Raw genomic sequence first — 27013 nt, 5'->3', positions numbered from 1 at the left:
GGGACCTTCTGCTTTCCAAGCAGATGCTCTACCACTGAGCCACCGTCCCTCCCCAAAAGTGCCATTTATGTATTACTTTATGCAGTATTGTTTACTTCCAAGTAAACAATACTGCACTCTGATCCGCAATTATGTCTACCTGGAAGTCCCACTAATTTCAGTGTGACTTTGGGGACTGTTGTCTCTGGATCTGTTTTGGGGGGCAAAGCAGAGGAACTGCAGTTGGCAAGGAATACATCATTCAAGACAAACATGACAATCTCTATGACCACCCTCCCCCAAAGCATATACTCAAGCCAGAGCCACCACAATCACTGGACCAAAATGCTCATTCTAAATTTACATTGTTACTTTACACAGTCTGAGAAGAGCAGAGCGAAGCCCTCAGCTCTTAGTCACGAGATCAGTTGTCCATGCCTAACTTTGTCATGGTTTGTCATACCTCTTAAGGCAGTGACTATACCTTACTGGAAATCATTGCAATTATTATTTGCTAAGATAAACAGTCTCTTCAGAATTTTATTAACCTAGCATCTCAATCCTAACTATATTTATTTAAAAGACCCAATGATTCTCAGTGGATTCAAACTGTAAGCCCATTTAGTAGGAACCGAGGTCTGGTCTACATGTACTTCAGAATAAGGTAGGGAAATCCTAAGGTAATACAATGAGAAGTGGAAGGGCATCTCATTTTCCCCTCCCCCACTGTTTCCTCCTTCCCTTTCCTGAAGGCCCCATATAGCCTCCCCCTTTCCTGCTTCCTTCTCTCCTTAGCATTGCAAGGCTATACCTCAGCAAGGTATAATGCTATAGACTCCACCCTCCAAAGCAGCCATTTCTCCAGGGGAACTGTCATCTGGAGATGAGCTGTAATTCTGGGGAATCTCCAGCTCTCACCTTGAGGTTGGAAACCCTAGTTTCCCTGAAGGAGATAGTTCATTTGAAGGATGGTGTCTGTGGCACTATACCCTCTGAGGTCCCTCCCCTCCTCAAGCCCTACTTTCTACAGGCTCTACCACCCAACTATCTAGAGATTTCCTAAACTGGAGTTGGCAACCCTATCTCCTTTGTATCCAGCAGCCAACCTACCTTAATCTATCACTGTCTTAAGCTTTTCATCTTTCCCCTCCCCACAGCAGCCTCTACCTAAGAACACTGTGTCCCAGTTGTGTAGTGCCAGCCCCTTGGACCAGGTCCACTTGCATGATAGGGAACCCTGAAGGATTTGTGGGGCGGCACCCCACTTTCCCCTATATCCCCCTCCCCATAATTGCTTTGAAAGATGGGCTGTATAACATTAGATCCAGCTGAGGACTCGCCCCTCCCCAGACCGTGCCCCCTTCAGACTCCACAAAATCTGCAGGAATTTCCAAACCTGGAATTGGCAACTGAAGTCAGGCCTGGCCCCAATGAATCCTCCTTCAAGGGTCAAATAGGTTTGGGAAGGGCTCTGCCCCCTCCACCCACTTTTTACTCATAAAAACCCAACCTGTCCAGCAACAGCCAATGAGGGAATCTGTTGCATAAAGCTACTGTGCTCCTTTTATCATTGTCAAGTTTTCTAGAAAGTTTTTTAGATTAACATTTTCTTACAAACCTGGGGGGCCTTTTCAGGTTTGTAGAAAGATCTATCTTGCTTGTTCATAGCACCAATCTCTGGATTTAAGTATCCAAAGATTTGGTTGACTCGGCTATTAGTATATAGGCAGGTCGGGATCCATGATTGGGGGGGGGGGGGAATACCTCCCCCCATCGCTGCCCATTCCCCACACCTGATACCTTTCTTGTGGTTCAGTAGGAGGCATGGAGACTCCAATATTCCCCCTAGCACCAAGCCTGGCATGGCTCCAAGCGCCACCACCTATTATTGAGCCCCCCTACTTTGCCACTGCCACCAGGCTGAAATTGCTGCTGCTGTCCTTTGATACTGAAGCCAGGCCCAGATCGGTTGCCAGTATCCACTGCCAGGCTGGCTTGGAGTGGCTCCATTCTGATCTGGCAAGAGCACTGTCTGCACATGCACCGGACAATGCCAATGTATTGGGAGAGGATTTAAATCCCCTATATATTTCAATTTTCATTTCAGATTTTCTTGGAAACCCCCCCAAGTTTAAAGAAAAATATGTTTAGTGCCAATGTGGCCCTGATCTGCTGATTTAGTATATAGCTCTAGACTGGGATGTAGACTACAGGTGGACAGCAGCATTGTTAAAGCTCTCCCATGTCAGAAATTCCCTGCACGTAAAACACACACACACACACACCTGCTTGCTCCCTCCTGTTATACTCACAAATATTGCTTATGCAAGAAAGCACTGAAAAATGTGATTCTCAGCCTGTAATCTGAAATAGTCCAATCCATGTAACCACCTTCGAACCTTACCCCTTCAATCATGGAGGGACAGGTCTGGGTTAATCTACTACTGTAAACGATCTCAGCGTCTTCTTACTATGAGCAAAAATAATGGACTCAAGACTCTTAAAATTAAACCAGCTCAAGACCCTTCCAAAAAGCGGAGGCACCTGTTCCAGTTTTGGTGACCCGATACAGAGAACGCCTGCGGACGAGCTCCCATGGGTCACTCTCTAATCTGGACAGCAGAGGGGTCCATCGTGTTGGTGGACCCGATTCTTGGACTCTGGGAAGGGTCCAAGAGGGCAGACAGCTTGAAGGTTTGATCAGGGATTGCAGCGGCGGCTGATTCCCGAGTCCACTCTCGCTGTAAGCCTCGTTGTCCCGATCACCATCTTTAATGGCATCGGGGTTGAACACCAGCTTCTTTTCTTTCTCGCAACTTTGAACTCTGCATTCTGCATATCTAACTGAATCTTGATCTACAAACAATAGGTTGTAAGTTATCTTCCTTTACTTGTTTTTAAAATTTAGAGGAGTGGATTGGGAAGAGCGCTGAAGAGCTGAAAAGCCGGAACGGAGTGGAGTTAGAGGCAAACGTGGAGAAGCGCGGGGGGGGGGGGGGATCACCCAGCTCCCTTTTCTTTTCACTCTCAAAGGCCTCTAAAAGACTTTACCCTGGTTCCTGGATTCTTTCATTATTGTGCCGACAATGACTGTTTAACTCACATTGGTGTCAATACTCCCAGCTGGTCTATATTGATTTAAATTGAACTTCCAAAAGGAAAAAGAACTCTTGCTGTTTAGCGGTGGCTGCCTTCCAGTGTCATTATTGGGTGGTGAAGTTCGTGCCCCATAGGGGTGTTGAAAAGACAATATAAACTTTGAATAAAACTTTGCTGGCCTTAAATTTATAGAGATTTCAGAAGAGCTTTTTTTTTGGTCAGTGGGAAGAAGATGTGTATTCTGAATGAAACTTTGTAGTAATTATATACTGAGATTATATACTGAGATAAATGTGATTTGACAGTGGTTTACAAGAAGGAGCTACATTTTTTCCTGCAATAAATAACTATTGTTTCCTCTGCTCTACTGGTTCTTCCTACACATTTTGCTGGATTATAAAATTTTTGGTTGGAATATATGGTCCTATGGTTTTTTAGTTTTTGGGTTTTTCTTTCTCTCTCCATGGGATATAAAGAATTGGATGACCTATAAATGGTTGAATACTTTTTTCTCTATGTTTGCCTCTTTTGCTGGATTATAAAGTTAATTCTTCAAGCTTGGTGTTGGGATCTGTTTTTCTTTCTTTGGTGTTCTGATTTTTTATTTTTATTTTTTTAAATTTTTCCTATTTGTGGATTACAGTGGTTTGGAAGAAGAGAATCGACCAATTGAATAACTTTTAAAGTTTGGTCTTGGAGAAGCTGAAACAGGCCCCTATGGGCCAGAATGGATTGAACTCTGGAGCAACTTTATAAACTACTGTCATTGTGCGTTTGACTTCTGCTTTGCTGTTTCTCATAGCTGAACATCTGTTGTTGATAGAAGATATTGTTTAACTCTCTGTGTATCATTACTTGGGTTTGTTTTTAGATTGTTGACATAAACTAGAAGGTGGTGTTCCCAAACAAATTAGTATAAGCTAGTATATTTTCAAAACATTGATTTTAGCTAACAGAGAAAAGGCTGTGGATAGTAAAAAATCTATGGTGCTTCAAAATAGGTATTTGACGATATTCTAGAGGAAATATTATAGCAATAAAACAAGAGAGCAAGAGAGATGGCTGCTGGACTCAAAGAGGCACACACAAAAAAGGGAAAGAGAGAATAGACAGGGCAGAGCCTTGACCCCATCGCCTAGCCTCCCACCTGGTACAGCAAAGCTCACTGCTGCAACTGTGCAAGGAGACATGAAAGAAATGCAACACGCCCTATTGACAGCCATTGCACAACTGACTGACAAGGTAGACAATATAGGAGAACAAGTGACAGAAATTAAACAAGAACTTCAAGAGAATAGAAAACAAACAGCAGAAACTAATAAAGCATTGAGGGCTCTAGATGCTTAAGTGGTGGTAATATACAAAAGCTGGAAAAAGAGCGAAGATATATGATACCCGAGTCATCCAGTTGGAAATGGATAGAGCAGCTTATATGTTGAGATTTCAAAATGTACCAGAGGACAGATCCAAAAATCTTTCATACTAGCAGAAGAATTGAACCTAGTATACTCTTGGAGAACAAGATACCGACTTCCGGTTTCGGCAACTTGTCATTAGGAGTAGCTCGGACCGGCACATCCAGAGCCGCTTCTAAATCTAGCAGCAGAGGGGTCTCCCTCCAAGGGGAGACTCTATTCTGGGGCCCAGGGTCCTGGAAGGCAAGCAGCTTGAGCAGTTGAACATGGGTGACAGTGGCGGCTGCCCCCTGATTCCAGCTCGCTCCAAGCCTCGCTGTCCCAATCGCCATTTTTAAATGGCTCAAGGGTGACTGCCGAACTTTTCTTTCTCTTCTTTTAAATTAAGCAACTCTGCATCAATGGGACAAGCTGCATCACTACTATGAAGACTGTAAGTTTTCTTTCTTTTCACTACTGAATCCCGAGGCATTGTTTTTGACAAGCAGGAAAAGCAGAGAGTTGGGGTTGAAGCGAAACTTAGACAGAGGCAAAGGTAGAGAAGGGGGGAAGGGGAAACTCTCTCTCCTTCTCTTTCTGGTGTGAACTTATATCTCATTTTTCCTGTATTCCGTATTATAAAATTGCTTTTACTGGAAATGTCAAATCCAATAGGTATTTTAACAAGAATTATAATACAAAATATTAAAATATTGATGATGTAAAACTAAAAGAGAATATGTGACAATCCATGTATTTTAAGTATAGCAGATGCAGACTTGTATTTTTTGAAAGTACGCTCTATGCAGATTAAGACTGATTTGTAACTTTTATTTCTTATCCCTTCTTTATCCCCTATCCCCAATTCTTAAAACTAATAAAAACTTTTAAAATGGAGAACAAGATACCCAACAACAAGAGATTTTACTTATTACTCTACTTATCATCAATCCTGGTCAAGAATTTATATGTGTTGGCTTTCTGTAGATTTGATGAAAGACTTAGTAGAGGCTGAAATTCAACCAAGAGTGATTTCATATCACAATCCCCTAACTGTAAAAAATTAAAGAAGCTCAAATGGGAAGAGGCTGGAGGTTAAATACCCAAATTTTAAAAGAAAAAAAAACTTTCTTTGTCGAAGGTAGTAATGGAATCCTTTTTTAAACAGAGTATAACTCATGAGGTAAAGATGCAAGTCGTTTGGGATACAGACAAAGCATATTTTAGGTTTAATGTCAAGAAAAAGAAGGAAAGAGCCAAAAACTTTCAAAAATGGATGAGGCAAGCAGAGAAAGCTGAAAAGGATTTAAAAGCACATCCCACAAAAAAGGAATTTCAAAATAAAATAAAAAATACAACACCAATTGAATCTTTTACTTGTGGAAGAAGTGGAGAAAAAGTTGAAGTTTGCCAGACAAAATTATTTTGAACATGCCAATAAACCGGGAAGATGGCTAGCATACAGATTGAGAAAAGAAAGTGCCAAAAGAATAATAATGGTATTGAGGGATGAAAATAACAAAGAAGTTTAAAAGAAAGGAGATATGCCAAATTGTGGAACAATTCTATAAAAAGTTATATGAAGATAAACAAGTCCCAAATGAAGATTTAGAAGAATATCTCAAACAGAAGAATCTTATCAAATTTACAGAGGAACAACGGAAAATTCTGATGAACCAATAACGATAAGAGAAGTGGGAGAAGCAGTAGCATCTCAAAAGAATGGCAAATCACCTGGTCCAGATGGTTTGCCCGTAGAATTTTATAAAACCTTCAAGGATTGTTTATTGATACCATTCAAAATTCTTACAAAAACGATTCAGATAACTATAACCAGAGGTGTAGCCATTCTTTTTAGTAAAATAATTCAATTTAAGGTGAAACAGCAGCTTAGCAACCAGCAAGGTAGATATATTTTTGTTAAAGGCACTCTCAGTGGCCAGATTAGGCCATTGGTTCTATTTATGCCCCAAACTCCTCTCAAATTCCTTTTTTAAAACAAACACTGCTTGCTCTGCAGGAATTTCATGAAGGACCTATCATTCTTGGGGGAGACCTTAAATTTATTGCAAATAAGATTCTCGATAAATCCTCAGGCAAAAAAACCTCACTTAAATCTAAAACTCCACACAGAACACCAGTTTGATTAATTTGCCTTATGCGACATTTGGCGTCATAAACATCAAACTGAAAGAGACTACACGTATTATACTGCTAGATTCAATTCTTACACCAGAACTGATTATATCTTATTATCACAATCATTAGTAGGAAAAGTGATTTCAGCCGATATAGGCATTAAAGCATGGATGAATCATGCACCTGTGTATTGTCAACTAGCAGATGTTGCACAATATAGAACAGCCACACAATGGTCTTTAAATAAATTAATTTTATTAAGGAAAAGCATTCAGGAGCAAATTTCATCAGAGATAAAAAAAAAACTTAATTTATTTAAAGACCATTGTGTGGCTGTTCTATATTGTGCAACATCTGCTAGTTGACAATACACAGGTGCATGATTCATCCATGCTTTAATGCCTATATCGGCTGAAATCACTTTTCCTACTAATGATTGTGATAATAAGATATAATCAGTTCTGGTGTAAGAATTGAATCTAGCAGTATAATACGTGTAGTCTCTTTCAGTTTGATGTTTATGACGCCAGATGTCGCATAAGGCAAATTAATCAAATAAAATAAATTAATTTTATTAAGGAAAAGCATTCAGGAGCAAATTTCATCAGAGATAAAAAAAAACTTTTTTAAAATAAACAAAATAACAGACACTTCTCTAATGCACTGGGAGGCCTTTAAAGCCACCCTATGCAGACAGTTCATATCCATAGCTGCATATCTGAAAAAAGAAAGTCACAAATCAATTCTATTCAGGACAAAATTAGGATTTTAGAAGCTCAACATAAGCATACAGGTAGTAAAAACACCAGGAAGCTGCCTTAATATAATTGGATGCAGAAAAAGCATTCGACAACGTTGAAATTTATTTCTTAAAACTGTTATTAGACAGCGATTAATGCTATTTACAAAAACCCAACCGCTAAAATTAAAATTAATAATTGTATCTCAACCACAATTAACTTCGTTCTCTTCCTATACAAATAACACCAAAAGTCTTGAAACAATGGCAATGTGAGGTTAACAGATTCTTGTGGGCATATAAAAAAAGCTAGAATTCGGCACTCCACTTTAAGACGATCACCAGAAAGAGGTGGTATTGGTCTACCTGATTTGGCACTTTATTATGAGGCTGCCAATTTGATACCAATAATCAAGGGAAATCAATCCTCAATTGGGAATATATAGAATATAAGACACTATGGCCAAATTGTATTTTTGATGTACTGTGGAACCCAACATGGATGGATAAACTCGCACTTAGACAAAACTTTTTTTTGGACACTTTTATAGATATATGGAACCGAAGAAAGCAGAAATTAGCTCCTGATATATCAATTTTATCGTCTTAAATCAAAAATGGTTTCTCCTGGGACAGTCAACATTTGATTCTAAAATATGGCAAAGAGCCAATATGTCTAGACTAATTGACATCACAGAGAAAAGAAAAACTTTAACAAAACAAGCAATGGAGCAGAAACTAGGCCAACCTATAATGTGGTATAGGTACTTACAATTGAAACGTTTAATAGAATCACCACAAATACAACAAACTTTAGGCCATTAACCGACTTTGAATTTTATATTAAACAGGCATCCACCCAAAGGAACAATTTCCAAATTATATAAGATAAACAAATCACTAGAAGTAATTTTTCCATACCAAAGACAGTGGCATAGAGATTGTAAGGTGGCTCTTACAAGTGCTGAATGGGAAGAAATTTAGGTGTCCCCTAGTTCAAGAGTATTTAGTGTCAGGTTTCAAGCTATAAAGGTAATGATGCGCTGGTATCTTCCTCCTACTATTATGCACAAGATAAACAAAGAATATAAACCAATGTGCCGGAAAAATTGTGGTGAACCAGCAGATTTGTTACATTCTTGGTGGACCTGCATAAAAATACAGTCTGGCATAAGGTACTTCATCAGGTTGCAGAAATAACAGGATATACTGTAAACCCTACACCAGAAAATGTACTCCTCAGTAGAGGTATAGCTCCTAACTTAAATAAGAAAAAAGCAGAATTAATATCAATTTTAATTTCAACAGCCAGGCTAATTTAGCTGCAAAATGGATAGGTTCCTCCCCTCCAACTATAGAACAATGGCATGAAAAAATCTGGAAACACTTTGTGTTGTATAAATTGTCCTACAATCTTTCAGATTCACCTATTGACCAATACGAAAGTAAAGTAGTGGCAGTATGGTATCCTTTAATAAGTTATATGACTGAATGTAATATAGTTCCAGAATCACATTATTATAGAAACTTGATTTATTTTTGATATTTTTTTCAGTTTTAATATTTAATATTCTATATTTGATCACTGTACGAATGTCAGTGACAAATACTTGTTGTTGCCCTTATTGCAATGCTTTATTGAATTCACAATAAAGAATTTTTGAATTAAAAAAAAGTACTAGAAGTGTACAAAACATGTGGGGTCGTTTTATCATATGTGGTGGACTTGTGAAACAGTGAAAGAGTATTGGAAGATGGTGCATGAACTATTACAGAAAATGTTGAAGACACATCCAATTTAAACCAGAAACATTTTTATTGAATATTTACCTCAGTGACTACGCAAAAGACACAAGACATCTAATATCACATATTACAGCATATTATGTGTAATATCACATATTACACATATTGCACAAAAATGGAAATGTCAGGAAATTCCTATGGGGGCAGACTTGATTGAGAAAATACTCGAGACAGCAGAGATGGACTACTTATCTACTTATTGCAGCTGCTTGCTGGGAAATCTAAGGAAGAAGCCAGAAAATATTGGGAGAAGTTCTATGTGTGGTTAGATATTTAAGATTTACTGATGTGAACTTTTACTTTATTTTAACTTCTTTACTTTATTTTAACTATCCAAAATAGAAATGTAATTTGAAAACAGATGGTTTAAATGAGGACGTACAATCTATATATTATGGTGATAGAAATATCCTGTAATATTGATTTATCGTTATGCAGAATGGTTTATAACTGTATTATTAGCTGTATTAATGTTTTTCTATTCCCATCTTCCCCAGTTCCTCCTGTTTCTGTTTAAAAATCAATAAAACATTTAAAACGCAAAAAAGCGGAGGCACCCATCCTCCTTGTCATCCATAGAAGACTGAATGACAGTTTACTAGGCTTGTGGTTTCCTCCTTACTTAAAGCTGAAATAAAAAAGAAATAAAAAAGACCCTAGAATTACTGGAATAAACACCAAAACAAGAGACTATTGAGCAACAGAGGCAAACCCATTGCCTTATATTCTTTGCTTTAACTGTTTGTGGTTTTCTCCATAATTAAATCTGTAGGTCTTATTGCCTTAGGCTCTTTAAAGTGACTTGCGTTGATGGTTCATAATTGTTTGGTGCATTTTAACTTTATGTAGTATTTAGAATGCATTGTATATCGGGGTTTGGGGAAGGGGTGGGGAGGTCTTCTTGGGTTTGCCTCTGTGACTCAATAGTCTCTTGTTTTGGTGTTTATTCCAGTAATTTTAGGGTCTTTTTTATTTCTTTTTCCTAGATTTACACGAGACTATTGTGATTCAACTTCTAGTTGCATGCACCAAAGCTACATATTTTTAGCATAACCTTTTCTCTTTTGTTCCCATCTGCCATTTTTTCCTTTCTTTTTTAACTTTCTTCATTATATACAAACAGTATCTTCTATCGTACTATAGTTTCCACAAAAACTACTGTACTAATCACTTTTAGTCACTGTCTGCAGATCACCACAGTAGTTTATACTCTTTTAATTTCAATTAGAAAATAGAACTTCACACTCACACACTGCTCTGTATTACAGCTCATTCATCCTTCACACAACTTACTGGCACCAGCTCTTACACTCAAACTTTCTTGCTCAACTGAAGGTGATTCATAAGGTGTTCATACTCTTGGTACATTTATAGTTCACCTTATCCTATTTTAACTATAATTAATTTGCATATAATTCATTCAATTTAATTCATTAATTCAGGTTTCATCTTTATCCTTTTTTATATATATACTTGTCCTAGGAGTGTTCAATTTTATAATCAATTCTGAAGAAACTTCTATACTGAGTAACTGACTATAGCATCTTATAGCTCCTTAATTGTGGAATAGAAATTTTAAATATCATCAGTGATTCTCATAATCAATTTATTGTAATTTTGTGATCCACTTGATTAATTGTTGAAATATTTATTAGATAAACTGAGTTCATTCTGATCTATTTTAGCTACATTTTATCTACAATCAATTTATTACTTAACTGATTGTTTCCAGCTTAATAACTTCAGAGTAATTACTGGGCATATTCATATCAAAGAGTAAGTTTCCTTTAATTGATTTTTTGCTCCGTTCTTATTATTTCTTTACAACTATTGCACTTTCCACTCCTGTGCCATAGCTACTCTATGCACTATATTCTTTGCTTGTCACTCTACCTCTAACTCAGCTTCTGTCCTCTAAAATCTCTCATAATTCACCTCTGGAACCATGTGCTCCTCCTGGAATGTAACTTCTCGGAACGTCCGCAGCTTGCACAACCCCATTAAACGAAAGAGAATTTTAAATAATCTGAATTGCACTCTGACATTACGCTGCTTCAGGAGACGCATTTGAGAAATCCAAATGTTATTCCTTTGAAAGCTTCATGGATTTAGACTCAGTTTCACGCTCCAGGCAGTTCCAACTCAAGAGGGATTGCCGTTTTCTTATCCAAAAGAGTCAGATTTTCACATCAAGCAACCCAAACTGATCCTTGTGGATGTTTTCTGATTGTGAAAGGTGTTCTAGATGACCAAAAGATTATCATAGCCTGAATCTACGCTCCTAACTCCAATCAACTATGCTTTCTAGAGGATACGCTGACTGCTCTACAAGACTTCCAGGAAGGTCACCTTATTGGCGGAGACTTCAACCTTATAGATGACTATGAGCTTGATCGCTCCCAATTGATGTCTCGTCGAACCAAAAACAAAATCTACCAAATTGTCAACTCTCTTTCAGAAATTCTATTTATCTGACATTTGGTGACAACTTCACACAGATGATAGGAACTATACCTACTACTCATCACGATTTAATATCTATACTCGGATAGACTGTATTTTACTTTCGAACTCTCTTATTGGCCACGTAATGAAAGCAGAGATAGGTCTCATTGTGTGCTCTGACCATGTTTGGGTGAGTTGTTTGCTTTCACCTGACTCTTCCCCTCGGCCTCCCAGATGATGGTCTTTGAATAAGTCCTTGCTGTTTAATGCCTGGACTGTGCTCTGCCCAAAAACACTGTAGGAAAGCAGGTTGAGAAAGTGCCTGCTAGGGATGGTGAAAGGACAGGGAGAGCAATGAACCATGTGGTTGCTTCCCCCCCCCACCCCAAAAAAGAACATTTTGTGTTGGATGCAGATGCAGACAAAAACCTCTATGTGGATGGAGATCTACTTCCCACCATGAAGGTGATGACAGCTTGAGAGAAGCTGCAAGAAGATCTGCCATAACCTACAGATTCTTCCCCAGTTTGAAAGTGCTGCTCCCTGACTACAGAATGGCAACTGAATGTTGACATCAAGGCACAAAACCTTGGAACAAGCAAAAGTGCCCACAGCTGCAGTTCTTCAACTTCCAGAAGCAGGACCCGTTTCTATACTCTGCCTTTAGAGTCCCATTTACAAAGTAGCTGTACTTTCCCCCTCCCTAACTTAAAGCACAAGGATCTCACATCTGTTGACACCTCTGGGGGACTGATTGGACCACTAGGGGAAGGAGGAAGGAATGGTTAGTTCCTCCCTCTCATCTCCTTTTCTCACTGCTGGGAGGAGGGAGGGCCCTCTTATCTTTCCTTTGTCCTTCCTGCTCCCTCAGTACATACCTGCAAGAACTGCAATCTGTTTGGGGGTCCTGCAGTTGAAGCACCACTCAGAGAACAGATAAGGAACTGAACGATGCTGTCTGTTCATGGTTCCAATTATGTGCAGCCTTGCAAGCACGTGTGTGTGTGTGATATCCTTTCGGCATGTCTAGCTGTGTCTTACACAGGCTAGATTGAATCCTATTAAAGAAAGGGGATAAGCCATCACAGATCAGATGTAAAGGACAGGAATATCAATAAATCTGTGAGTGAGCATTTCAGCTGCTGTGGCCATTCTACAAGGACCTCAAAGTAGAGGTTCTCAAACAAGTCTGTTCAGGCAGAGAGAGGAAAGGTGAAACTGAAGAACAAGCTGATTATAAAAAACATTGAACTGGAGTGAACCAAGGACTCAGGACTCATCCCTCACCATAAAACCCGATACAAATAATGAAGGTCAATTACTTTAAGACAGCAGTACCAAGGAGGTAATTTCTTTTATAGTTCAAACCATTACACTATGGGGCTTGTTGCTGATAGCTCCATTTCAGCCTCTGATGAATTGGATTATAACTTCTCATGCTTTTAAAAGTAAAACAACTTCCAATGCGCTACAATGATCAAGACTTTATATTGATAGGCGCGCACCCACACTAAGTTCTTGGCCCAAGGCGTTCATAATGCTAACTGTGTATAGTCGGTGCACTGTGGGAATCAGGATTACTTCTCATCACACTAGATACCATTTGAACAGGGACCAGTGTCATTCCTGATTTTGAGGGGTAACAGCTGCGTATATGGGGTATCTGTGTGTGTCGGTCTCACATCAAGCATGATGTCCAAAATACAGAAATCAGTTTGCCAGATGGCCGTAGCCAGGATTTCAAATTTGGTGGGGCCACAGGCAGGATTTTTTTTAGGGGGGCTAAAGCTAGATCCCCCAGGAACCAAGGATTCCTGTGGAAGTCTCAGGAGTAAGCCCTCCCCACAACCACCATGCTGTGTGGCAGGAACCTCCACCAGGAATCCACTCAGGGACTTCTTCCAATGCCTCCCGCCCCCTCGCTCTGCTGCTCCCGATGGGCCAGCCCAGAGAACTAGAGGGGAGTTCGGGGCTGAGTGTGCTTTCCTCCTGCTGCTGCCCAGCCATGCTGCCCAGGGGTCAGCAGCAGTTCTGGCCGTTGGTCGGTCAGTGGGCAGGCAGGTGGCAACCAAGGTGCCGTTTCACTGTCCCATAGCAGAGAGTGACAGACGCATATGGGGCAGCAGGGGGGGCTCTGGCCCTGCCTCACGCTGTTGCCACCTGGGTTTCAGGAGGAGATTGCCCGTGGGCTGCGGTGCCAGGTGAATCTACCGCACAGCAGGGGACCGAGGGAGGCAAAGGGGGAGAGTAAGTGGTGGGGCGGGGGACCTGTCCTCCATTTTAGGTGATGGGGCCCTGTGGACCCCACTTCAGCTATGGGCCTGATGCCAGATGGCAAAGCAGAAGTGGGGGGGGGGCATAAGCGTGATCTCTGATTGCACATAGATGACATGGACAGCCTGGCATCAGTAAGCTTTGGAAAATGGTTGGTTCGTAGTACAGAAAATAATGCAAAGATTTGCCTAAGTATTTATTTCTTTCTAATTATCTACACAGTGTATTTCTCAAGGAAATTAATGGCAAAAAAACCAAAACCCAGCAGAACTGCTGGCTATTTGTAAAGTAAAGACAAGATTGCTATGAAAACCCTGTTCTTAAACCAGCACCTTCTCAAAATGCCTCCTTTTATTTATTTTTTTCCAGGATCGCTGGTGACACAGCCCTCAGTAAAAACATCCATGAATCTGTCAGTGCTCAGATCCGCAAGAACTTTGCAAAAAGCAAATGGAGAGTAAGCGGTTGTGTTTTCAGTTGATGTTGGGAAGAGCTGACATTAATCTTTATCCAGGGTTTTTTTTTTACAGAGCTGAATGTGAAATACATCACACCTTTTGCCCCCACCAGAGTTTTTAGATTAATGCAATTGACTGATTATTTTGCAAAGAAGTGCTGTTTTTGGAGCCCTGCAAAAGAGCACCCAAGAGAATGGATTGGGCCTTTTGTCTTCTTTTTCTAGTTTCTGTCTTCCAAAGGAAGAACTCATAAAAATAAAAAACATTGCCTTCTGTCACCATCCCAACACAAAAAAATTCCAACTGGAATATAATTGTTAGAATACCTACATTACAGCAGCATCCATCTGCTAAAAACAGTGAGAGGTCGTTGTAACTAGACCTGTCTGTCATATTGCTGTCAGACTCAAGCACGACTGAACTTCGGCAGACTGGAAAGTTTTTGGTGCTTCTGATATGTGCTGGGTTTTATCACTTCATTCCTCATTTCTAGTGGCTTTTTCTAAGGACAGTAACATTGCAGATGGCTAGTAATGAAGGGAGGGAGCAGTCTAGGCAAAATTACCTCCAGTGGCCCCTCCCCACTAAGCATCCTGCCTCCGTTCGCATCCAAACAAATTCATACACTTCTCATTTGTGGGGGAGGGAAAAGAGCCAGTGAGTTCCATTTGACTGCTATTGTTGCTGTGACTTGGAGCGAGAGAGGGCAGGCGGCAATGTCTGTGGCCTGTTGCAGTACAGTGGCAGGTTCCGTGTCAGTGGTGGGGGCTCCAGGGGGCTCAATGATGCCATTCCCACTCTAACCATTTAGAACACTGTCCTTGTTCTCGCATAAGAGAATCATTCTGGGGTGGAGTTGTGCAATCAAACAATGCAGGAGGTGAGCACATGGCCTGCCAGTGAGGAAATATTTTTGCATTTGATCATTATGGTTTGGTAGGGTTGGCAGCCTTCAGGTGGGGCCTGGAGATCTCCCTCTTTTACAGCTGGCAGAGATCAGCTCCCCTGGAGAAAATGGCTGCTTTGAAGGGTGGGCTCTATGGCATTGTACCATGCTGAGGCCCCTCCCCTCCCCAAACCCCGCCCTCTCCCAGAGCCACCCCCAAGGTCTCCAGGTATTTTCCACCCCACACCCGGCAACCTTAGTTTGGTAGGAGAGTCAGCCACCAACTCTGGTTAGGCTGGGTTTTTTTGTTTGGCCCCTTGGGAGTGGTTTGAAGACGTACAGCCTTCGTGTTCATTTGACAGATATTGGTGGTGGTGCTGAAGATCCAGCATTCTTTCTCTCCCTGTTTGTTTTCCAGCAAGCATTTAATGCCACAGCAGTTGTGAGGCACATGAGAAGATTACACCTCGGCAGCAGTTTGGACAGTTCAAATGTAAACGTGTCAAGCGCTCTCAGTCTGGCCAACCCCCTCTCCGATGGAACAGCCAAGAAGGATTGTGAGTATGTGACCACCCGGTGGCTGCCAGATCTTGCCGTGCATGGCAGGGGTCATTCTAGCCATCATCTCTGCTGTGGCCAAATGGCTTGACAGCAACAGTTAACCCAGGTTGAAACCCTTTCTACCTGCCCAGCTCTTTAGGTAGCTGCGTTGGTGTTTGGGTAACTGGGTTGCCATTTTGGCTTGCATTAGAGCAGCAAGATTCTAGTCCAGTGGCACCTTAAACTAACAAAATTTACAGGATATAAACTTTCAAGAGTCAAAGCTCCCGACTGACAATTGTAGAAGATTTTGAGTCCAGCAGCACCTTAAAGACAAAGCTCATACCCTGGAAATCCTGTTGGTCTCCCGGACTTGAATCTTGCTCTTTGCCAGAGAGACCTGATAGGATAACTTAGGTGAGCCTTGCTTTGTACTGCCCCCTGGAGGAAGCTCTCCAGCTGGCAAGAACATGTTTCTTCACGCGTTTTCGCACTGACCTTACTCCGGAGCGACGTCCCTCTTCACCGCGCAGCGTCTGCGCGGATTTCGCACCAATTGCTCCGCAGAACCCAGAAGAGCCGCAAAGTCCCGCGGCTTTTGCGTCGCAAATGTAAACCGCCAAAAACCAGTTTACATTTGCAACGCAAAAGCTGCGGGACTTTGCGGCTCTTCCGGGTTCTGTGGAGCAATTAGTGCGAAATCCGCGCAGACGCTGCGCAGTGAAGAGGGGCGTCGCTCCCGAGTAAGGTCAGTGCAAAAACGCCCAGTATCTGTACAATCCATTAGCCACTTCGAGAATGTCTGCTGACAGTGGGATAAAGATCTAAAGATAAAATTCTGTAACTCACTGGCACAAGACATGGCAATGGCCACTCTCTAAAGACATTTGTGGAAGGCAGGTCTGTATGGAGTGCTATAATGCATGATTGGTAAATGGAACGTCCATGTTCAAAGGAAGGCTACCTCAGACAATACAAATGTACCAATCTATGATTTCCTTATTTTAAAAAGTGGTTCTCTACCACTGTGAAGTAATACATATTTTGAATTTGATCGTTGTAAAAAAAAAAAAAAGGTTTGGTGAGACAGCAGGCCTTTAGCTCCATTTAAGAAAGGGCTGCCTGTTTCACATGGTCCCTACTGCAACTGCTTTGAAAAGGGACAATCTATCTTTGCTAAGCCTAAACGGGGAATGGCCATCTCCAGCGTACTTATGAGTTTCCAGAGGCATCTCTGTTCAGAATGATCTGAACTTTGCTTTGGTCCAGAAAAACAGGCTTTCTTATAGAATCACAGACTCATAGAGTTGGAAGAGATCTGCAGGATCATCTAGTCCAACCCCCTGCACAATGCAGGAAATTCACAGATACCGCCCTCCCCCCCAAATTCACAGGATCCGCATTGCTGTCAGATGACCATCCAGCCTCTGTTTACAAGCCTCCAAAGAAGGAGAGCCCACCACCTCCCAAGGAAGCCTGTTCCACTGAGTTAGCTCATGTCATGTCATGTTGGAATAAAGCAAGACACAGGGCTTCACAACTGCTGAAAGGTGAAGGGGGACTTCCTTACCTCCTAGACATTTCAGTACACTGAAATAAGGAAATAGTATTTTGGCAAAAACAAAGCACAAGGAAAGTAGGTAAGTAGCAATCAATCTTTTGAATGCTTAGCAGGAAACAGACTACTGAATCTTGGCAATAGTTGGCTGCAAAACATGTAAGTCAGGAGGCAAGTTTAAGTATTTCTTTGGGCTTTGTTAAGACTAAGCCACCTGGTGGGAAGGGCGGGATACAAATCATAAATAAACTAAACTAAACTAAACTAAGTTAGCTGTTCTAGTAAGAACAAGTTGAAAGAAGGAGTTAAAGAAGCTGCCTTGAGAAGAGAGAAGGGCTGGGCATGGAATGTGTTGTTATTCAAGTTTGCTATTACTCATTTTTTTTGCCCTGAGCTTTCTCAATGAGAAGATCAGTTATGCAAAAGACAGTCAACCCACCTACTCCTGCTGTGTCCTCACAATGAGTGCACTTCCAGGCACTCTGTGAATTCATTCAGAGCAGAGTTGGCCGTTTTCAGGGTCCTTTGAGGGTATGACCTGATTCTTCAGAAAGCGTTGTGGAAATAGGAAAGCCACTGCTGTAACCTATGCAGAATTGGTTCCATTATGACAATTTAGAAGCTGATGTAGTCATTTCAGAATTCTGGTTCTGTAGTGTGAGCCTCCATTAGTCTTAAGTTAAATATTATCTCCAGTGGACATTTTCTGAAAGCCATCCGTTCCTGATGATTTTCCCTCTGGATTTGTAGATCCAAATGTCTTGAAGTGTCATTGAAAAGATTGATTGTAGCAAAACTTAATAATGACCAGACCATATACTGAACCACTCTTAATGTCAGAAGTTCTGCATAGACACATGCATTTATAATCTAGAAATGGAGGGGAAAAGAGGGCTATGCCAAACAATGATGAGCATGACTCCAGCAGAGACAGAAGGGGGCAGAGGAAAATATGTAATGTTTAAAATGGATGCAATTACCAAGCATTTAAAAATCTCCAGGAGCGCCCTCAATTAGGACGGTGGTTTTAAATTTTTCTAGGGAGGGCATGGACAGTTGGCATACCTGGCTGTTTGTTGCTGTGAAGGCGTGTAGTTCTTCCACAACGGCAGCCTCATGCCATTGGCCATTTTGTCACTTCGGGAATCCCCCTGATGTCTGGTGGGTCGGCTTGGAACAGCGAACCTTCGCCAGGTGTCCAGTACTTCTGCACTGGTGGCAGATGGCATCTCGGAATTTGCAGGAGCGGTGCTCGTTCAGTTCCCCGCAGCTGGTGCACTCTCGAGCCGCCGTGGTGTCAGTCACACATGGCGGCGGGCGCTTTGGGGCTGCCTGGTGAAGTTTGAGGCCGTTGTCCCCATCGGAGTCCTCAGAGGCAGAGGCGGCCTGCTGTGCCCCAGTTGCATGTTGCTCCTTATGCGATTTCTTGTACACTGCAGCCTCACTGAGTGCCTTTGTGAGTGTGAGATCCTCATGGATTGCCAGCTTCCACTGCATCTTTTCATCCCGGAGGCCTGTTACGAAGCGGTCGAGGAGGACTTCCTCGAGATTTGAAGAACCGCAGTCCAGGGCTAGGCGGCAGAGTTCCGTGAGGAAAACAGTGATGGTTTCCCCGGACTTCTGGTTCTGCTTGTGGAAATCGATGTGCCGGGTCGTGCAGGTTGGCCAGGGTGTGAAGTGTTTGGTCAACTTCTCCACAATGTCCTTGTAAGTGGCCGTCTCAAGCGTAGTGGGCGAGATGAGACTCTCGGCCAACCGCAAGGTCACCAGGCCACAGATGCTTTGCAGGAGTGTCTTCTGCTGGTCTTCATCCGTGATTTTATAGTACTGGAGGAAGTCGTTCAGCTTCTTCTCCCACGTGTCGCAGTCCTTGGGGTGGTCTGGGTTGAACTCCGGAATGTATTCATGCAGTCCAGGAGTGGTAGACAAGGTAGGGCCGGGTGGCAGTGGCAGTTGTGCGGCAGCACTGGGTGAAGCCAGTTAGTCCTGGGCTTCACTCATCTGGATCCCATCCTCATTGCCACTATAATATAGTGGGTTCAATGGAATGAAGAGGCGAGGTGGTCGTGATCCTCAGCTCTTTGTTAGGTACAGCATAGTAGAGGCTGCACTCAAAGACTGGCTTGGTTAACGGGGCTCACAGGGGGACTCAGGGTTCCCATGCAAATATGTTATTGGATCATTCAAACTAGCAGGGGGCCCATGATTGGAGCATTGTTCCTGAGCCCCCAAGCTCAGTCCTTAGGGCTCCAATGAGCCGTTGCAGGAACACCCAAGAAGACCCAATGAGGTCTGCGTACACAACAGAAACAGAACGGAAATTGAGAGTTTCTGTTGGCTTTCTGCTAATAGATAGCTGAGCTTATGTCATGCAGCTGCATCTAAGGCGGGTGCCCTCAGCTTGGCCACAGACACTGATGTTCTTTTATCTCTGTACTTGGAAACAAGAGATCCTGAGCCCTTCATAAAGATCATGACCTACATTCAGACCTAGTGTGCTTGTTTTGGGTCGATTCGAGCTTCTCACCGTCCTCCAGAGCATCGTAGGATGTCTGTTTCGAAAGTAGCTGAGATGGGTTGCATGTGCCACTTTTGCACCTGTTCAGTTTGAAGCATTCCTCCCACTCCTTCTCTGCCTTTTGTATTCGCAACCAGGATCCTTTCGGTCACACATATAATTAGGGAGCTCAGTGCAGCTTGTGAACATTGCACGGAGGGAGGAGAGGCATCAGCCTTCCCTCCTCCACTGCTTTCCAGAGTAGAAATGGCCATGCCCTTGACCTGATTCATGTAACAGGTATCATGTAGTTTGACCCTAAGAAGCATTCACCGGTCCCACTCATGTCTGCCAATGTTATTTTAGAGATTTTCTCCAAAATGCCATGAGGCCCCAGGCCCGTGGGGCAGGGGGACCAGCCTGTTTTGGCACTTTCAAAAGGGCAATTGGGGTGGGCCCTTTGAGCATTTTTAAATGGACAAAATCTTCGTTTAAACAGTTTTGTTAGACATGGATCAGGTCCATGGCCACTGTTTATTAATGAGCATTGGATGAGGCAACTATAAAGGAAAGAGGGGGACACCTCCCTTCTCTAAGTCACTCACTTTGAAATGTATATGTTTTATTGCCCAAAGGAATGGGATCAGGGCTTTTTTTGCGCAGGAAGGCACATGAATGCAGTTCTGGCTGGCTTGGTGTCAGGGGTGTGTGGCCTAATATGCAAATGAGTTCCTGCTGGGCTTCCTCTTCAAAAAAAGCCCTGAATGGAACCAACAGTAGAAAAGAAAGGGAGGTAGCAGTAGATGAGTGGTAAAGCAGTGTGAGAATGTGTATGCATGATCAGCTTTTCTCTGCTGCTGAGAACAGATGCAAGCTCTCTGAATACAGTTTGTCCAGTGTTCAGTGGTGGTGATTCCAGCCTGCAGACAACTTCTGAACTGAGCCATCCAGATGATTCTTCATCTCTGGCTGGCTGCTTCTCCATGTGGCTGCCTCTTCCTTTGAAAGCTGAAACCAAACAACATAACTTCCCCCAAATAAAGAGCTGGTCTTGGACCCCTCTGGCAGCCATTTGGTGGTGGGCTCCAGCCTTGTAGCAACAATTGTATGGTGTGCCCTTCTTTCCCCCCACTCAAAATTTGAAAAAGGCTTACAGTTTCAACGTCTGGGGACCTCTCTCTTCACATTCTTGTCATAACATTACACTTGACTCATTGGTGATTTCTGGTCCTTTCCCCCTCCCCAGATATATCCCCATCTACTCTCTGTAGTTTTGCATCATCGGCTTCATCTGGCATTTCAGCTGTAGGAGAGAGAAGAACCAGGCAGACCACAGTAACAACAGTGCATACAGGGACCAAGTGATCCAGAGCTGCCACCTACCGCTACAGGAGGAGGTCAGAAGTGGGGGACATGCCCAGGTGGGCATACCGATGGGCAGGCGGGCAAACCTTCACCCAGTGATTTCATCCTATGTTGCAAACTCAGCAAACAACAAGAGGAAAAGAAGAATTTTTTTTCAATGTCCATATTTTATACTGCAATTCTGAAATGTTGCATTTATCACAAACTTTAATGACTTCCACAGGATGGGAGGGAGGGGGTCTGGATCAGGCCCAAGAGTATCTGATATTGATGGAATGGATCTAGGAATGTACAAACTAATGGACACTCACAGTAGTTCCTCAGTCATTTACTCTTTTCTCAACGTAGATAACAATACGTGGGTTTTTTTTGTCATTGACTAAAGGTCTCAACTGGATTATTTAAATGGACTTTATTTCAAAGCATTATAAATTTTTGTTTTGGGCTTTTCCTGTATTTCTCAGCTGAATCGGTTTTGTTTAAACTCACATGGACATTTTCAAACCTCGATGGTTTCAAAGGCATAGACATTTGTCCTTAGATTCCTAACACTGTATCACAAGCTTGTCTGGATTTTGCAGTGATTGTGAACGTTTACAACTTTCATCCAACTTCTCTTGGAGACGAAGTGGATAGGAATTAAGGTTAGTTCCCGTCATGTGTAAGGTTGCTGTAATGCAGCCTCATCCTAAGTTGGTGCTGTGAACCTGTAGCCCAAGCTATGCTTCGTTATAAGAATTGGGTTGAAAAGGAAGCTGTGCGTGACACTTCCTCTCACTTTCTGCCAGGCTCTGCCCTCTTCTGTTGCTGTGCCTTCCATCTCTTCAACCCTAGCTTTCAGTTTTGTTCCCTTCATTCAATAGCATTGCTCGAAGTAATTCTTTGTTTGGGAGGTGGGGGTCAGGAGGGAAACTCCTAAAATATTCTTGACATACATGCGGCAACACAATGCTGTGCATGTTTATGTACATTGTGGTGCGCCCATGCCTTTGTACAACCCTGAGTGGAAAAGCCCCAGTGAGGTAAACAAGGTCCATTTCAGAGAGACAGGTAGGGTGAGTTGGACCTCTCTTGCCTGTGTTCTGCTTCCATAAATTGCTTATGAATGTTTTCCCTTTTAAAACATCTATACCAGTGGCAGCCAACCCCCAGCATGTGTGCAGAAGAGCAGCACAAAGATAGTTTGTGAAATAAACAGGGCTAGTTCTCTGTCTAAGTCCATAAACACTGACAGTGCTCACCTGGCCCAGGTATACAGAAAAAAGAAAAGGCCTTGGCTTATGCCTGGCAGTGCCTCCCATACCCATGCAGCTACCAGCTAGGTCTGAGAAGGTCCCTGAGGTGCTGTAAGACCTGCAAGTAATGCTCACACAGAGTTCTCTGGTTTAGAAGAGGCTTCATTCATTACAGGCCATCTGAGCCCCATCGAGGCATTTGCCAGGAATGCCAAACTGAAGACATGACATGTTAAAATACCTCAACTACTGTCTCCCCCCCCCACCCCGGTCATGGTCATAAAACTCTATTTTCATTTTTAGCTAGTTTGGTACAGCCAGTTTGGTGTAGTGGTTAAGCGTGCAAACTCTTATCTGGGAGAACTGAGTTTGATTTCCCACTCTTCCTCTTGCAGCTGCTGAAATGGCCTTGGGTCAGCCAAAGTTCTCACAGAGCTTTCCTTGAAAGGGCAGCTTCTTTGAGAGCTCTCTCAGCCCCACCTACCTCACAGGGTGTCTGTTGTAGGGGAGGAAGGTAAAGGAGCTTGTAAGCCGCTCTGAAACTCTGAGATTCAGAGGTGAAGGGTGGGGTACAAATCCAATATCTTCTTCTTCTAAACCAGAATACATATCAAAGAAATAGGGTTAGCAAGTGAGTCCGGCCCTAGACACTAGATTAAAGGGAAATTAACGCACGAGTAGGTGAATAGTTCGAGGCTACTATTCACATTGTTGGAGCATGATTCCTGTTGGTGTTATTACTTTCCCAGGACATGAGAGAGATTCCAAATGTTTGAGCAAGGGGGTGGGGGGAGGAAAGGGGCAAAGGGGAAAAAAACAAAATAACATCCAAATAGAAACACCAAATGGTTTAATAGCTAGCCTTCAAAAGCAGCAGCAGAGAGTGCCTTCAGTGGCAGAAACCCAAGGGGGCTTCTGACAGGTGCTGACCCTGCTTATGTATCTGGCTAAGTGCAATCCTTTTCAAAGATTTCAGGTTTTCACGGCTGGTAACATCATTAGAGTTTGTAGGCTCTTTTGGGATCAAGTGCCGTGTTCTACTGGAGAAAGTTTTCCTTCCAGACGTTTCGTTCTCAGCTGCGGAGAACATCCTCAGTGGCGTTGCAGCCGGAGCAGGCGCTCTGACCTTCTTGGCTGCTGTGCATTGAGTGTGGCTGCTGCATGCAGGTCTGAGCTCCTGCTCCGGCTGCAACGCCACTGAGGATGTTCTCCGCAGCTGAGAACGAAACGTCTGGAAGGAAAACTTTCTCCAGTAGAACACGGCACTTGATCCCAAAAGAGCCTACAAACCCTAATGCAATCCTTGTATCTTCCCCCACAGCCTTTTTAGTTCACTAACACACCAACATCTTCATACATAACTATTCTCGGTTCGGGGTTTTTTTGCATTTACCTATCCCTGCTCTGTGCTTATTATATTTGATAAAGCATGTAGCGAACTTCTGATGGGAAGGGCTGCATAGGTAAATATAACGGCTCTTCGTGCTTACTCTTCCATGAGCTGTTGTACATGATCAGAAGTGAGAAGGACTAACCCATGTGAAGAGAAGAGCCATATAAGCCTAGGAGATTTAAACAGATACTCATTCTCCCAGCTGCTCATTAAAACAGAATCTTGTTTCCACTTTCTTTTGCATGTTTAACATTTGCAGGCATCTAATGTGCTAGAGATGAACAAGTCCGCCCTAACTCATTAGGTACGCTTAGCAAAATTTTCAGATCTTAGAGATCATTGAAGAACTGGCTCCAGATTTGGGGGCTGGGGAAAGATGCTCTCCAGTGGCCTACCAAAATGTTGCTTTCCCCTCATGCACACATGCATGCACAAACTCACCCACCTGGAGGAGAGAGTACAGCACAACTCATTCACTCCTCTTTAAGCTCCAGTGGTTCAAGTAGTTTGCAGTGGGATCTAAAGGACTGCAAGAGTCACACTCTCCTTTCTCACTTGCATACATGAACATGTGAAGCTGCCTTATGATGATTTAGACCGGCGTTTCCCAATGGCAGGGTCGCGATCCGGCACTGAGCCACACAGGCCTCAATGCCAGGTTGCAGGGTCTCTCATTGACGTCCCCCGTGGCATCATGCCCCCCGCTGTCACGCCCCCCGCGCTTCCTCCCTCCTTCCCTCCCCCGCCACAGGTCAATTTCAGGCTGTGTAAAGGGGCCCCCTGCCAATCACCTGATTGGTGGGGAAAACCGCACTGAGCACTCAATCAGTGCCGGAGCAGGCTAGTGGCAGCTCAAACAAACCATGTCTGAAAAGGGCGCTGTGGCTGCTGCCTCCCCCACACTTCCTTCCCATCCAGGAAGTGCGGCAGAGGGATCAGTCACAGCACTCTTTCAAGACGCGGTTTGTTAGAGCTGCTGCTCAAACTAGGCCTGACTTCCCCCTGGCCAGCAGAGGTCAGGGGACCCAGCAGTTTAAAAGGTGAGTTGCTCACATCCTGTTTCTTTCTGTTTTTCTTTTCTTTTCCTTTCTTCCTTTTGTCTCTCCTTTCTTTCATTCCTTCTCTCCCTTTTCCTTCATTCCTATTTCCTTTCTCTTTCTCTTTCTTTTTTCTTTTTTCTTTGTTTGTTTCCAACTCTCTCCCCCTCCCTCCCATTCATTCTTTCTTTCTTTCTGTCAGTCAGTCTTTCTTTTACCTTGTCTACTTGCTTTATTTCCCACTTTCCTTCCTCTCTCTCTCTGTCAATCTTTTCCCCTGTCTCCTTCCTTCCTTCCTTTTCCTAATCTGAGTAGAGGGAGGGGGCGGAAGAAGCTTGAAATGCCCTGCCATTTCATGTTTTCCGAGGCTACCATTTTATGTTTTCCTTTCTTTCTCTCTTTCTTTCTCTTTCTCTCTTTCTGTCAGTCATTCTTTCCCCCTTACTTCCTTCCTCTCTCTCTTTTCCCCTGTCTTCTTCCTTCCTTCCTTGCCAGTGCTAATCTAAGTAGAGCAGGGGGGAGGGGAAAGAAGCTTGAAATACTCTGCCATTTCATGTTTTCCGAGGCTGCCGTTTCATGTTTTCCTTTTCCCTCTTTCTTTCTTTCTTTCTTTCTTTCTTTCTTTCTTTCTTTCTTTCTTTCTTTCTTTCTTTCTTTCTTTCTTTCTTTCTTTCTTTCTTTCTTTCTTTCTTTCTTTCTTTCTTTCTTTCTCTTTCTTTCTTTCTTTCTTTCTTTCTTTCTTTCTCTCTCTCTCTTTCCCTATCCTCCCTTCCTCCCTCCCTCCCTCCCTCCCTCCCTTCCTTCCTTCCTTCCTTCCTTCCTTCCTTCCTTCCTTCCTTCCTTCCTTCCTTCCTTCCCTCCCTCCCTCCCTCCCTCCCTCCTTCCTTCCTTCCTTCCCATTGCTAATCTGAGTAGACCTGGGGTGCGGGGGAGAGAAGCTTGAAATGCCCTGCCATTTCATGTTTTCCCAGAGAGAGCATTTTATATTTTTAGTTTTCTGCTGTGTTATCCTTGTGCTTTTCCTTGATGTTTTATTTTTAAAATTGCATTGCAAAATCCCACTATTCTCCTATCTTCCTTAAACAAAATATTCAAAGGGTTTTAGGCTCGTTTGTACATGATTTCCTGTCTCCCAGCTCTACCCCCAAATTTTTGTGGGCCACGAAGGAGAAGTGTAAAAATAACCGGGCCACGGGGTGGGGGGGGGGGAGTTTAGGAAACCCTGATTTAGACCTTTTTGGTCCATCAGGACTAGTATTGTTTACTCAGACTGGCAGCAGCTCTCCACAGTCTTAGGTAGAGGTGTTTTACATCACCTACTACCTAATCCCTTTAACTGAAAATGCAGAGGACTGAACATGCATACCAAACAGATGCTCTGCCACTGAGCTTCAGCCCTTCCCCAAGTGCTTCATCCAGCAGCTAAGGAGAGATGGACCCAGATACTCCTGCAGCATTATACAGGGGAAGAAGAAGAAGAGGACGAGGAGGAAGAGATGGATTTATACCCTGCCCTTCACTGCCCGAAGAAGTCTCAGAGCAGTTTACAATCTCCTTCCCCTCCCCTCCTGTGAGGTAGGTGGAACTGAGAAAGCTCTCACAGAACTGCTCTAGAGCAGAACAGCTCTGAGAGAACTTGTGACTGACTCAAGGTCATATCAACAAGTGCATGTGGAGGAATAGGGAATCACACCCGGCTCTCCCAGACAAGAGTCTACACACTTAACCAAAAAGAGTCTACGCACTTAACTACTACACCAAACCAAAAGTATCAAACCAAAAGTATATATCTCCCTCCTGGTTGGTATGGATAGGAGAAATATATAGTGGGTCCTCTCCTCTGCCAGACCATGGATCGCCGCAGAAGCCCGACCACACCAGCCCTTGAAGTTAGCTCATCTGTATCCCCCCAACTTCAAAAGGGTTTGGACTCCAGGAGAAAATCTAGTAAAAGGGTCCCATGATCTCTCCTTAGTGAACCAAGTCAAGGTTGCCTTTGCTTCGATCATGACTCTATTTCCTTATCTTTGTTAACCATTGTTCAGTGGAAAAGAAAATCCGCAAGATAGTGGGTTCAGTCTCCAGTAAAGGATCTCTCAGGGAGCAGAACTGTGCCTGAATTAGTTTGGAGAGCCCCTGCCAGCCTATGCCAATAATTTTTCATGGCTA

General features: G+C 43.0%; 1 protein-coding gene across 1 annotated transcript in view; it reads left to right on the top strand.

Moving 5' to 3' along the window:
• Positions 1 to 21634, top strand: part of CAMK1D (calcium/calmodulin dependent protein kinase ID) — a 154672-nt gene extending 133038 nt beyond the window's left edge. The window contains exons 9-11 of the mRNA XM_060257866.1: positions 14245 to 14332; positions 15638 to 15776; positions 21061 to 21634. Coding sequence (XP_060113849.1) covers positions 14245 to 14332; positions 15638 to 15776; positions 21061 to 21179 — 346 coding nt within the window. The 3' untranslated portion in view covers positions 21180 to 21634. The remainder of the gene's footprint in view (positions 1 to 14244; positions 14333 to 15637; positions 15777 to 21060) is intronic.
• Positions 21635 to 27013: the final 5379 nt, after the last annotated feature.

The sequence above is a fragment of the Heteronotia binoei genome, chromosome 17 (genome assembly GCF_032191835.1).
Source record: "Heteronotia binoei isolate CCM8104 ecotype False Entrance Well chromosome 17, APGP_CSIRO_Hbin_v1, whole genome shotgun sequence".
Lineage (NCBI taxonomy): Eukaryota > Metazoa > Chordata > Lepidosauria > Squamata > Gekkonidae > Heteronotia > Heteronotia binoei.
This window is presented reverse-complemented; position numbering and strand designations above follow the sequence as displayed.